Raw genomic sequence first — 13529 nt, forward strand, 5'->3', positions numbered from 1 at the left:
AGGCTGCCACAGCTGCCCTGACACAGGGAGCAGAGCCTAGCAGGGGTGGGTGTCTGGAGGAAGGCCCAGTGACCCCTTCACTAGCATGGGAGGGGTGACAGATCTGTCCTGGGAGACAGGCACGTGGGTGTTGCAAGCATTGTTTCTCACTGCCAGGCTCCCGGCATGTCAGGCGGAAGGGCTTCTCCCAAGTGGGGAAGTGGCTGGCTAGTGGGTGTATAAGAAGGGCTCTGGTGGCCAGAGTTAGCTGGTACCATGGTGCTTGAAGTCCTTGGTGCCTTCTGGGAGCAGGGAGGGCAGTGAAGGGCTAGGCCCATGGTGACCCAAATAAACCCCAAACCCCTCAAACACAATCAGGTCCCAGTTTCAAAACAACCCAAATGCTTTAATAGTTTGCCCCGGGGCCCACAGCCTTATCACAAACTCTTAAATAAGGTCAAGGGTCCCAGATCCCCAGCCTCCAGCTCAGCTCAGGACTCTGCAGGGACGTGGCCCACAGCAGGCCTGGCCGATAAGGATCTGGCTTGGGAAGTACCTGGGTCCCCAGTCCAGAAATTTAGAGACCTCCTAGGATGGAGCTGCCATTCAGCCTGTCTGCTTTAAGTCCCTGAGTTCCTGTAGCTGCTTGGCTTCCAGAAAACACAACTTTCCTGGGTCAACACCTGGTATGGGGGAAGGCAGCTCAGGAAGTCACTGTCAATTCACGACAGGTCTGGGGCTTCCCAGGGCAGGGGCAGCAGGTCCACAAGGACACCAGCCCCAGGCTGTTGTCGCTGCACCAGCAGCAGGGACTAGGGACAAAGTGTTGAGTCATATACACTGTACAATGTACCACTGTAAGATAACCAAGTCCTAAGACACAAAGACTTTCTACCAGGAGGTTCTGTTGCCTCAGCTTCCTATTCCAGGCCCAGGCTGAGGTCATGGGCCTGTCTCAGGGAGGGAGCAGAGACCAACTGGCAAGGGGTGTGTCAGGCATCTCCCCACAACAACCCTGTGAGGTAGGCCGTGTTGTCCTACGTTACAATGGGGAACAAGGGCTCAAGAGAGGTGAAGTGTCTGCCTGGGTCACGCAGCAAGGAACAGCAGCCAGGATTCAGGCCCAGGTCTGTGGGTTCCAGAGCCCGCATGCTTTCTCTAGGGAAGAACAGGAAGTAGTCTTTTCCAATAAAGACCCTCAAGTTAAAAACCTGAGGCGCTCTCAGCCCAGCCTTGTAGGCCCTGGGGTGAGAGCTAAAGATACTCCGAGGGAGTGGCCGCACCCCAGCATGGATTCCTGGCCCTGGGCAGCAGAAGCAGAGGCTAATCCTAGACATCTGGCTGTCCCAACAGCACTGGCGACCATTACAGGTGATGGCTCTGGCTGCCCAGTAGCTGTGGGCAGGGTGGGGGCCGGTCAGGTCCTGAGGCCTTGTGGCCCCACGTGGGCAGTGCCAGGCCATTGAGCCAGGCAGTTTCCAGCAGGTTTCGGAAGCGGGCCCTCAGCGTGGGGCCAGGTGAGCCGGTGCTGGCAGCAGGGGTAGGTGAAGGACCATTTGACCCTTCCCCAGCAGTTGCATCTGCTTTCTCCGGGCCAGGGGTTGGTGGCTTCCTCCCTGGCTTCCTGACCTTGGGGGCTGGTGACTTCCGAGCCAGTGCTATGCTCTCTGGCTCATCTCTGGCCATGTTGGGTTCTGAGGTGGGAACAGCTCCAGCCTCAGTGTCAAAGTCACCTGGAAAACGAGCACATAGTCAGGCTGCAGATCCTGTACCCTCAGGTCCCACCTCCTGGTCTCCAAAGCCATCCAGAACAGTGGTTCTTCCCCAAGCCAGAATGGAACCAGAAAGGACGCAGCCATCATAATCTTTCCCTCCATGTACCTGCTGGCTGGACCATCCAAGCTGAAAAGGTGCACTCCTCCCTAGGGGACTCCAGAACTCTATCTGATGAGGAAGCACTGTTCAGGAGAGGCTGTCTGGGAGCAAGGATGAAAGGAAATGGGCTCAGCAGGTCAGGAACCACCCTGGTCAGATGGGAAACTGAGGCATAAGAAGAGAGGACTCTGCCACATGGAAGACATCATCTTTCTGCGGTACTACCCCAACGTCAGAACAAGAGTTCTGGAGCAGGATCCTAGGCAGAGGCTGCCCCAAAGCAGTGCCTGAGGGAGGTGGGTACAGAAGCTGAGAAGGGACAAGAGAGGTCCCTGACCAAGAATACAACTACTAGGTGCCAGGAGGACCATAAGAACCCAAAGACATGATGACAGGAATAACTCTAGAGGCACCCACAGATATGTAGCTCCTCCAGGGACAGGAATCCCAAACTCCAGCAGGGGGGTGGGGAGAAGCTGGGCCATGGTCACTTACTTGTCAACCCAGGAAAAGAGACCTGACCCTCTTTGGGCCCCAGACAGGGTAGGGAGAGGGCAGGCCAAGAGGGTGAATGGCTCATGGCACTGCCCACTCTCGCCCACTCTCCCTCCCTGAAGCGGGACAGTCACCTCTCTGAGACCTCTGCCGACACTTCAGTGTTCAAGCATCAGGAATGCCGGTCAGCCCGAGCCCAGCTCCACCTCTGCACTCAGGCCTCCAGCCCGGTCCAGGGACTCAGCTGGGTGGGGAGGAAACCGAGCACTGGTTCTTCAGGGAGGCAGCCTGGACAAGAGGCCGGGGGGGTGGGAACATGGGGGCAGCAGGGAGAAAACACCTGAATGGCAGGGGTCTCGAGGCCAGGTGCACTGATGTGGGAGAGGAAATGACACTCTTGCCCGAATCCTGGCTGAACTGTGAGTGTACAGCAGCCACACGGTCCTCCAGGACATAAGGAATGCGAGCAGAACAACAGGTGCAAGACATCATTCAGTGCACGAATCAAACCACAAAAGACACCAACTTGTGAAAACACTCTGTGCACGTCGGTGCCGGGAGGCCCGAGGAAGTACACATTTAAAGGCAAGGGTGTTTGGGATGGGACCTCCATCACGTGTGGGCATGAGGAGCAGGGTGCTGTCCCCTCCCTAAGATGAGAAAGACAGGGAAGTAGGCTGAAAGGAAAGTTCAGGTGGGTGTTAATGGTTAGGATGAATTCAGAGTAGGAGACACTCAGCTGCCAAAGTCTAACAGGCAGTGGGTTATTTGAGATGAGGGCTCAGAAGAGGGAAGGCTGGGCTGTACAGAGACAAGAGAAGTGACCTCAAGTAGGAAACAGTGCCTGGCCAGAGCCTCAGGACACCAAGAGAAGCATGCACCAAAGATGCAGAAGGTACAAGCAGAGGAGGAGGAAGGCTTTAGAAGAGGTTGCACCAGGGGGGACCAAGATTTGCAGGGGAAAGGGCACTCACTGATGCCTGTAGGGTGGACAGGGCAGCAGCGGGGGAGGTATCCCTAGAGCCCAACCTGGAAAGCCAGGCCCTACCCTGGTGAGAGTTCCTAGAACCACTCAGCCTTCTGAGGTGACCCCCACTCACACAGTGCACACACCTGTCACTCACTCACAGCTCTGGTGGCTACTGGGGCTGCCCCATGCTCACCCAGCTGGCGGCGCACGCAGTCTCGCCACTGTAGGCCCAGCAGGTCGGGGTAGATGTCAGGCAGCTGGCGCAGTGCCAGCAGCTTCAGCATGCGTGAGGTGCAGCCGTGCAGGGCACGCTCCCGCAGCGCCCGCTCCTCTGATAGTGTGGTAGGCCGCAGCTCCACACGGTGCTCCTGCAGCACATGGTCCACAGAGGCGGGGGGCAGCCGTGGGAAGAGCCGCTCCTTCACCAGGTGGATGGGCACAAAGATGGCACCAGCCCGTACCACATGGGGAAAGGGGCACTGCTGTGTGCATACGAATCTCTGCAACTGGGACAGCAACTTGCTGAGCAGTCCCTGCACACCCTGGCAGTCCTGCCATGCAGCCCGGCCCCATGGCCCAGTCATTGCGAGCCACTCACGCAGCTTCTCTGGTGGGGAGTGGGCCACGGAGCCCGAGATGGCATCACACAGGGATGCATGCAGCCCTGTAAAGTGCTGCTCTGGAGAATCTTCTGGGGCTGCAGTAGCAACTGGAGCTCGAGCTGAAGCAGGGGCAAGAGTAGGGGCTGGGGCTGGGGCTGGGGCAGGGGCTGGAGCTGAGGCTGGGGCTGCGGCTGCCACAGCTATGGCTGGAGGGCTAGGCAGGGCCAGGTTGAAGCATGCCACTGGCAAGGGCTGAGTGAGAATCTGCAGTCCCATGGGTACAGTTGGCGGGGTGGGTGCAGGCTGTACAGGGGCAGGAGCCGAGGTGGGTGTGGCTGGGTCCACAGCTGCAGGTAAGGGTGATGGACGGAGGATCTTGAATTTTCGGAACATGAAGGCCACAGAGCTATGGAAATTGGTCCTTGGTGTGGCCTCTGTGGTCACTGGCATTCCAGGTGCTTCTGTGACCACCTTTTTCAGGCCTGGCAGACCTGAAGCTGTGTTCCCTATGTCTGGCAAGTCCACAGTGGCAGTGGGCTTGGCATGCACTGTAGGACTAGGGACCTTGATAGGAGCAGCCTCTGCTATGGGCTTCTTCACACTCAAGTCCAAGGCCCTCTCCTCCCGAAGTGAGCAGCAAGGCTCTGAGGACCCCTCCTGGGCAGTTAAGGTCCCCCCGCAGTCTTTGTTGTGGCTTTCGCTGGGAGCTGGGGCTGAATCTGGCTCAGCTGTGGCCTCTGGTGTCTGCACATCTAGATAGTCACGGTAGGGGGCCAGGCTGAAGACGTTGTCAATAACAGGCATTGGTGGAGAGCCGGGTGGTCTAGCACCCTCCTTCTGTGGGAGAGACTGGTGCTCTTGGGCACAGGGGTGCAGTGCTGGTGAGGTGCGGGGCACTGGACTGTCTCGGATGACAATGGGTGCCCCGGAGTGCTCACTGAGTGGGGTCTGAAGCTGCTCTTTCCTACAGCTGGGCAGCCATGTCTTTTCTTCAGCTTCCTGTGCTGGCTTTTCTGCAGGCCTTGTAGGCTCAGAGCATGGCTGGCTGGCTGGCAAAGGTTGGCATGCCCGCTGGAAGGCACTGGGCTGTGGCACAGACTGCACACTGTTCTGGGAAGGTGGTGTCCCTCCAAGCCCTGGGGATGCCCCATAGAGAGAGAGGTCGTCCCGGGCATAAGGAAACCCCAGAGTCTGCGGGGCAAAGTCCAGTGGGCACCGTGGAGCAAGAGGGGGCTCCAGCTTGAGGCCTGGTGAGGGTGCTGGGAGTGGGGCAGACGGGTAGGGGTAAGTATCCAGTCCCACTGGCGGCATGTACGGGGTCTGGGCTGCCTGCTGCCTCAGATAGGGGCTACCCAGTCCACCAGCCTGGTACCCAGCCCCCTTGTGGACTCCCAGAGGCTGCAGCGGGATCACAGAGCTGTAGCTGCCTTGCTTCTCCGGGTGACGACAGGCTGGGGGGCAAGGCAGGGCCTGTGGAGGGGGAGGGAGTGGGTAATGGGTGGGTATCGCCTCTTGGCAGGGTGGCCCCAGGGGCTGGGCCAACTGGGTCCAAGGACTTGAGGGTCCATCCACCATTGCTTGTTTAGAATCCCCAGAGTAAGGACCTGTATATTTAGAGGCCAGAAAGCCTGTGCTATGGATGGTCCGATATTTTTCCAGGAATGTCTGGCATGAGGAGAAACTCAGTGAAGGGTCTTTGCCAGAGCCCCCAGCTGGTACCCCACGTAAAAAGGTGCTGTCCAGGGCCTGGCCCTTCCCAGGAGCTGAGCCCAGGGAACAGGGTGGGTCAGCAGAGGGCAACAGAGGCCCAGTCATCAGGGTCCAGTCAACATCCAATGGCCGCTTCGCTGGCCCCTCCCCAAGGCAAGTTGGGAGGCCATAACACAGGGGGCTGCGGTAGACGGGTTTGGGTGCTGCCAGAGGTGGGCCTGGGTATGTATGAGACTGGGGACTGAAGGGCAAGAGCTCCACAGGGCTGGAGTCCTGCATCTTCTCAGAACCTTCTGCTGGTGGTCGGTAGAGCAGGCAGTTGGTCAACAGGCTGTCTGCCCGAAGTGGAGGTCCTGCCACGCTGGCGGAATACAAGGGTGGGTATGGAGTCCAGGATGCCAACCGCTCAGATCCTGCCTTGGGTGTACCCCCGATAGGGCAGGAGAAGTAGGCACCCTTGTAGTTGCAGGGATCCTGGTTACCAGCAGAGGGGGGCAGGCTGTGTCCAGGCCCTGAGTCTGCTTCTAGGCGGGGCAGCTTGCCATATATCACAGGCCCCAGAGTCCCCAGTGGGCGCTTCTCTGCCATCACTGTGAAGGTGTCGAGCCCTCCAAGGCTGCTGCTACTGGACGGCTGACCTGAGAGAAACAGGGAAGGCAGGGCAGTTAGAAGCACAGGTTGCAGGTTAGCAGTAGAGGCTGTGCTCTCCGGCTCACTGCCACCTAAGAACCTGGCACTCAACAGACAGTTAAGATTGAATGCATGAATCATAAATGTAGAAATCTCTAACTCCATTTTTTTTTAAGCTAAAAAACCTTTTGTTGAATGAATCCTTGTGCAACCACCCTGCATATAACCCTCACCCCAAACCCATAAGTCCCTTCTATTCAGATTTCCTCTGTGTGACTCCTAAGACCCTTTCCTTGGGGTTCCAGACTTTAGGACATTTTGAGGATCACTTGCCTTGGCTTATTCCCCATCCCCCAAAACAGATGGAGACTCATCCATCCAAGTCACTGATAAAGGAGTCAGAACAAGCAGCATAGTTCCTGCCTCTCCACTATTTCAAGATGCCAGTGACCTCAAAAGACACCCCTGTATGGAAGACACGGAATCTAGGCATTATTTACAAATTCGGTTTCTTGTGACACTCCCTTGATCTGCCAGTCTTACCAAAAATAGTAGAGCCAGGCCTCAAACTCAGGTCCCTAGGCCCTCAGCCAACACTGATACTAGGCTGGGCTCTGGGGGGGCAGTCTCCTGAAGAGGTGGCTGGGGCGCCTACATCTATACAAGTCACTCCCCCTCAGTGAAGGTCAAGGCTGTCCGCCAGATGGTGCTGTGGTGCCAGTGGGAAGATCCCAGAGCAAAGGGGAAAAGGGCCTGTGTCCATACCCAGTCCCTCAAGCTGTGGGTGGCTACTTCAAAGCACATGGGTGTGTGTGTGTGCGCGCGCGTGTGTGTGTGTGTGTATGTGTCGCAGTCCAAGAAAAGAGACCCCAAGGGCCTAGAGTGGTGGCTGGCAACTACTTCCACTGTAATTTACTGATGGAAAAAGTAAGTGCTGGAGAAAGACCAAGGCCCTGAAGGAAGGCCAAGCAAGTGATGAAAGGCCAAGCAAATGGTGAGAGGTCAAGGGTAGGAAATCCTCAACACAGCAGGAATTTAATGACCCATGAAGGTCTCCATCTGGGACCTGTCTGCTGGGCCACACTGACCAGCATCTAGCTCCCTCAGTAAACACCCCATTCCCTGAAACTCTCAGTGGCTTAGAAAGGATGAAACAGCTCTATCTTGCTATGATTAGACCACCAGCTAAGTGTCACAGGTTTCTGTCACCAGCAAGCAAGGACCAGCCCTCTCTTCTCTTATGGCAGGTGGTCAATGTCAGTTAGCTGGAGACTTGGTGTTAGACTAGGAAGGGGTCAAGAAAAGACAAGGCAATACCCACTCCTAGCTTCCTACAACAAAGAAGTCAGGCAGGCCTCTGAATTGGTTCACTGGGTCAGAATTCAATCCCCCAAGGAGTCTAAAGAAGCTACAAGAGGATATCAGAACTCAGGCAACAGAATCACTAATGGTGCCCTATGACAAGGACCTGTGAGAAGTCCCCATCCACTCCACAGCAATACTGCAAGAAGAGGTGGTAAGATTTTGGGGGTGCTGAGCTCCTCCTCTGCCCTTGGGGAGCTCTGGATTAATTAGGTGCCGGCTCTTTTCTCACCTCCCCCCCATGCTCCCTGGGGCCTGCTCCATATCCACACTCAGTCTCTGGAGTCTTTCTCTCCTGGGCTCAGTCCAACCCATGCCCTTTGCCCTGGAGACTTCCTGAGACCCCTCTGGACCCAGTCAATAGACACAAGGCCCTGGAGGACCTTCAGGAGTCGAGTGGGAGGAGTGGAGTCTCCAGGAAGCCAGCAGAGGACTCTGAGAGGTGTAGAGGTGGTCTTATCTCCTGCCAATCTCAATGAAGGGCCCTCCCCATTCAGACAAAATGTAGGTGTCTCCATCCTTGACACACAAACTCAGGCAAGGGGCAGGCACTTAGAGGACTGGCCCCCAGGGAACAAGGTCCCATCATTCTTGGTGGGGAGGGAGGTTCTATTGGTCCTTCGAGCTTGAGCTCCAACATCAGCAGGGACCCAGGGCAGGATCCTGAAGAGTCTGCCACCGTGTACTCCCTGTTCTCTACAGTTCAGTAACCCCATTCCCACTTCTACCTCCTGAGGGCCTCATGATGAAATGGGTGATTCCAGCCCAGCTGAGTGCAGCATCTGGAGTCTTGGGAGGGCTGAACCGGCCCCATCCGTGTTCTCCCACCTACCCCAGCTGAAGCCCTGGGCTCTCCAGACACAACAGCCCAACCTGAGGCAGCCCGGCTGAGGGGGATGGGGAGCAGGATCGGGTCCATTCTCCTCTCCCCACTACGGGCCCCGCCCATAATCTTGGTGCCTGGGGCCCACAGTCGACTTCGCTTTGGGACTGCTGCCGCAACCGACACCACGGCCTTCCGGGTGTCCCAAGCCCCTCCCGGCGGCGCTGGGGCGCACGTGCACCCCAGCAGGCTGACACACTAGCCGCCGCCACGCATGCAAAGTCGTGCCTGCACGTACGTGCATGGCCCACATCTGCACACATGTCCCTCCATAACTAAGCTCTCCCCTCGTTCGGGCCCCGGGGGCACGTGAGCACGCCAGCAGGCTGGCGCACAGAGCCCCAAGGACCGACGGCCACAGACTGGCGGGAGGTCCCAAGGCAGGGGACTGTCGGGCCGCACAGTCCGGGCAGCCACCGCCTCGGGGCCATCCTGCCAGCCTGGGCTGCGGCCAGAGAGTGAGTCAAGCGGTGGCGAGGAAACCGCAGGGCCGCCCCATCCCAGCAGGGCGCGTCCAGGGCTCCGCGGCGTTTCGGCGTCCTCCGCCTCCTAGCCCCAGCCCCCCACCGCCCCCTCATACTCGCCCGGGCAATCCACGTGAGCCGGGCCCCGCGGGAGGCCCGAGGGCTGGGCCTGAGCTCTCTCTCGCCAGCCCCGCGCCAGGGTCCCACCGCAGCCCCAGAGCGCTACCAGGCCTCGGGAACCTCGAAGTCCGGGGAAAGTGGGGGCAGTGGCACAACCCTTGACCCGCAGCCCTCCCGCCGGAAGCCGCAGCACCTTGGCCCTGGCCACGCGCGCACCATCCCCGGGCCAGCCGGTAGGGGCGCCCTGGGGCAAGGCCACCCGCCCCTTCTCCACGCGCCGCCCGCAAACTCGGCCCAAGTTTCTGCGCCCGCCGAGCGGGCGAGCTCCTACCTGCAGGACGCCAGGCTTCCCGCTGCCGCTACCTGAGGCTGCAGCCGCATCCTCCAGCACCACCTACGCAGCAGGTCCTTGTCCTGCCCGGCCCTGCGCGGGAAGTCGCTGAGCCAAGCCCAGAGCCACCCTCCGCGCTGCCGTTCGCGCCGCCGCCGGGCGCCGTCTGCGGTCCCGGGCGGGGCGGACTGGGGGCGGAGCGGGGGCGGGGCGGCCCGCAGGGTGGGGGCAGAGCCCGGCCGCGCCTCTGGGAGCTTGAGCTCCCTTGGGTCCGGGAGAGGGCTTGCGTGGGGCCAACTCTCTGGCGACCTGGCCGCGGGCGCTGTACACTGTTTGCACCCGCTGCGACCCGCGAACCATTGCCCGGCGGGCCAGTCACCCGCGCTCGTTCAGTCATTCCGTTGGATCATTCATTCATTGCTCCCTTCCTTCCCTCCCTCTCTTCCTTCCTTCCCTCCTTCCTTCCTCCCTCCCTTTCTCCGTCCCTCCCTTCCTTCCTTCTTTCCTTCCAGGGAGCTCTACCACTAAGCTACATCCCCAGCCCTTTTTATTTATTTATTTATTTTAGTTTTAAGATAGGGTCTCGCAAAGTTGCCAAGACTGACTCAGCCTCCCACGACGCTGCAATCATAGACGTGTGTCACCGCGCCTGACCATTCATTGCCACTTTCTATCTATGTGACCTTGCGCCTGCCTCTTGACCCCACTAAGCTTGTTTCCTTGTGTAAACCTGGAATTCTGTCTACCTCATAGTGGTTGTGTTGTCAAGCTTGGAAAAGACTGTCTTAAAATATCTGTCACACAGTAGGTGCCTTGACTCCCTTGACCAGTACTAGTCAAGGGATAGAGAAGGGCTCACCAGAGCAAATTCCATAACCCTGTTATGGTACCGCAACTGTCTGAGGAAAGGGGTGGACCAGGAAAGGAGGTGCTGAAGGTTGGGGGGTTGCTAAGAGGCCTGGTGGATATCTCTGAATCTTTTTGGCAAGTGTCCCTCAGAACAGGCCTGAACATGTGTAACCTGGTAGGTGTGATGGAGGTGGAGCATCCCCTGCTGGGAATGTGTGTTGCAAAGAGGGGGTGTAGAGGTGAAAAGGCTGCCTTTGCCTTGACTCTGGGCCATCCCATTTTTAGATGAGGCCCCCTCTCTACTGCTCCTTTCTTAGAAGGAATCTAGACCCTGTAGTTCCTGGGCTGCCCAAGGACTGGGGACAAATGTGTGTAGTGAGGAAAAGGAGGACAGGTGGACATGCCAAAGGGCAGAGCAAGTTCATGGGGCAAAATCACCCAGGCTTCCCCCTCAGAATCAAAAGTCAGGGCTGCTTGAGTCACAGAAGAGGCAGGCCTGAGGCCACAGGTGCCAAGAGCCAGGAAGCAGCTGTAGCAGCTGAAGCTGAGAAGGAGACACTGGGCTCCAGGTAGGGTTAGGAGAGGAAGTGAGGTCATCTGGGGAAAGGGGGAAGGTGTCATTTAGTTTAGAGCTAGAAGGACCTTAGAAATAGAATCTGGAAAGATCTGGGGAGGAGAGACTCAGAGAGGGTTGGGGCTTTCCCAAAGTCATACTGCAGGCTAGGACAAAAACCTAGATCACCTGGCTTCTAGCCTGGGAATCTTATTGCAGCCACACCTTAGTATCTTAGTGTCAGAAAAGTGCCTTTTTTTTTTTTTTTGATACTGGGGATTGAACCCAGGGGTGCTTAACCACTGAGACACATCCCCAGCCCTTTTTATTTTTCATTTTGAGACAGGGTCTCACTAAATTGCTTAGGGCCTTGCTAAATTGCTGAGACTGACTTTGAACTCAATCCTCCTCCTTCAGCCTCCCAAGTGGCTGGGATTATAGGCATGCGACACCATGCTGGGCTCATTTGGAAAGTACATCTTTTCCTGACAGCTTGGGGTCAAGCCTGACAGCCTCTTCTGCACAGGCTATTCTTCCCTGTTCTTTCTTGTCACCAGCTCTGCCCTCCCCTCACCCTCCTCCAGCTCAGCACCTACTCCCCATCCTGCTCTGCAGGGACAGGAACAGAGGAAGACAGTGTCCTCCACTCTTGAGTCTAGGATGTTCAAGTTGTGTGCTCAGGGGTGACTGGTGGTCTCTCCAATCTCCCTGAGCCTGAGTGAGACCCTGAGAGGGCAGGATGAACAAAGACCCTAAGGGCCAGCTAAGGTTCTGCAGCCTGAGTGGGTCATTTATCTGAATTAGGAACACCTCCCAAAGACAGCCATCCCATTGTCCTTTCCTTTGTGGTATCAGTTAAACACCCTGGACTACCAAAGAAAGGACAGAGAATGGGGGACTTGAGAGCCACTTTGCAACATTTTGAACCTCAATTTCCTTATCACAAAATGGAAACAGTGAAAACGTGCCCTATAGACAGTGGTGTCAAATAGCATCACTGTGGGAAATGGCGTATGAACTGTAGAAAGCTCTCGCAGATATCTGGAGACTGTGCGCTCCAAGGTTCTGACCTTGCCCCTTTCCTCTCTAACCCAAGGGTCATGTGCCATGTGCGGGGTCTCTAGCAAATGAAGGCAATCCTTGCAAGATGACTGCCTTGGGTGGCCCCATGTGTTTTCATTAGCACCAAGGTCTTGGGGAGAAGTGGTGTTTTGACTGGAAGACACAGTGAATCAAGCAGAGAACAGAAGAGTCTGCCCTTCTGTGGGTTTCCTGGGTGGAGTTAACAAAGAAAAGTGGTGTAGAAAAGCCCAGAGCAGATTACACCCTCCTCTGCCCCAGCTATGCACAGGCTTCAAAAGGGGTGTACATCCTTCCCCTCCTCCACCCTCTCCAGATTACTTCTCCCTTCCTGGGAAGGCAAGGTAAAGGGTCAGCTCTCTGAACCTTGGTTCGTTGTTATAGTTATTAATAATAATATCACTCCCACTAATGAGGTCACACCTGCTATTTACAAATCTCTTCCCTTCCTCAGAGGATCTCTCTCTCACCCCAGAGGAAAGGTGGTGGGGGTTATCATCTTAGAGGCAGAAAAACAGAGAAGTATGGTGCTTTGCCCCACAGACACACAGCAATGCTTCCCTCCACCCTTTCAGACCCAGGTATAGAAACCGCCTCCTTCAGGGAGACCCCCACACTGCTACTAAGGAGCTCTCATCCTCATCCCCTGTACCTCAGCAGAGGAATATCAGTGTTGGAGAATGGTGAGGCAAGGAGCTTCTCCTTGGAGCCTGGCCCTGTGCCAGCCTCTTAATAGATATTATCTCATTTAATTCTTACAATCAGATGAGGCAGGCATTTGTAAAAACAAGCAGAATCTGACCTTCTGAGCTGTGAGACTTGAGCAAGCCTCTTAACCTGAGTTGGCACATCAGACAAGTAGGCACCATTACCATACATCAGAGGCTCCCATCCCTTCACAGCTTGGCTTGTAACGCAGGCTCTAGAGAAGGGGAACCAACTTGTCCGTCCACACAGCCCAGAGATGAAAGATCTGGGATTTTCTCAGGACTGTGACTACAAGACCCTCTAAGGGAAAACTTAGACACTCTTGGTGGCCAAGAACCCTCTGCCACTCAAGCAAGAGAGAGTGAAATTGGGCAGTGCTGATGGCTGTCAGTCAGGCTCAGAGCACCTAGGATACATAGGACCTAGGGTGACACAGGGCTAGGGGACCAGATGGGCTGAGGTGGCTCACTTTCCGAAGGTATGCTGGCAAACCAGAGCTTGTGTGTGCAAAGAGGCTGGGGGGAGCAGGGAGTGGGGAGCCTCCCACGCACTGAAGGAACCCCGTCCCCACTCCAGAGGAAATCAGTGTCTCAAGGGGGAATCTCAAAGACTCAGAAAAGGGCGGGGGCTTTCACTGGTCCCTTCTGGAGGACAGCATGGCCTCTTGGCTAGGGGAAAAGCCACACACAATGGCTTTCTGCAGAGGAGGGGAGCAGTCTAATTTATAGCCAGGATGGCTTAATCTGCCTTCTCTCTTTCCCATCCTTCCTTCCACTAAATATTAAGGACCCCAAGCTATGGGGTTCCCCAGTGAATGAGCTGTCTTCTGGTTCAGCTAGAGAGCCAGACTTAGAGCAGACCATTGCACTCCTGTGCTGTGGGCTCCTGTGTGGGGGTAGGGTTCTGCCGTCAGAGAGG

At 56.7% G+C, this 13529-nt stretch overlaps 1 protein-coding gene across 3 annotated transcripts; it reads right to left on the reverse strand.

Annotated features, from left to right (window-relative positions):
• Positions 1–364: 364 nt before the first annotated feature.
• On the reverse strand, positions 365–9580 carry C2H15orf39 (chromosome 2 C15orf39 homolog). 3 transcript variants are annotated; one of them, XR_007107180.1, is made up of 4 exons: positions 9422–9580; positions 3513–6269; positions 1861–1955; positions 1598–1712 (listed from the first exon to the last, which is right to left on the reverse strand). XR_007107180.1 is itself a non-coding variant. In XM_047540904.1 (3 exons), exons 2-3 carry the CDS (start codon positions 6217–6219, stop codon positions 1345–1347), a joined length of 3075 nt encoding a protein of 1024 aa, XP_047396860.1. In that variant the 5' UTR covers positions 6220–6269; positions 9422–9580; the 3' UTR covers positions 365–1344. The 3 variants fall into 3 exon arrangements, 2 of the variants coding, with proteins under 2 accessions (XP_047396860.1, XP_047396861.1); XM_047540904.1 differs by lacking the exon at positions 1861–1955 and having other exon boundaries at positions 365–1712; XM_047540905.1 differs by lacking the exon at positions 1861–1955 and having other exon boundaries at positions 1584–1712; positions 3463–6269.
• Between the last annotated feature and the right edge of the window lie 3949 nt (positions 9581–13529).

Source organism: Sciurus carolinensis, chromosome 2 (genome assembly GCF_902686445.1).
Source record: "Sciurus carolinensis chromosome 2, mSciCar1.2, whole genome shotgun sequence".
In the NCBI taxonomy this organism is placed as follows: domain Eukaryota; kingdom Metazoa; phylum Chordata; class Mammalia; order Rodentia; family Sciuridae; genus Sciurus; species Sciurus carolinensis.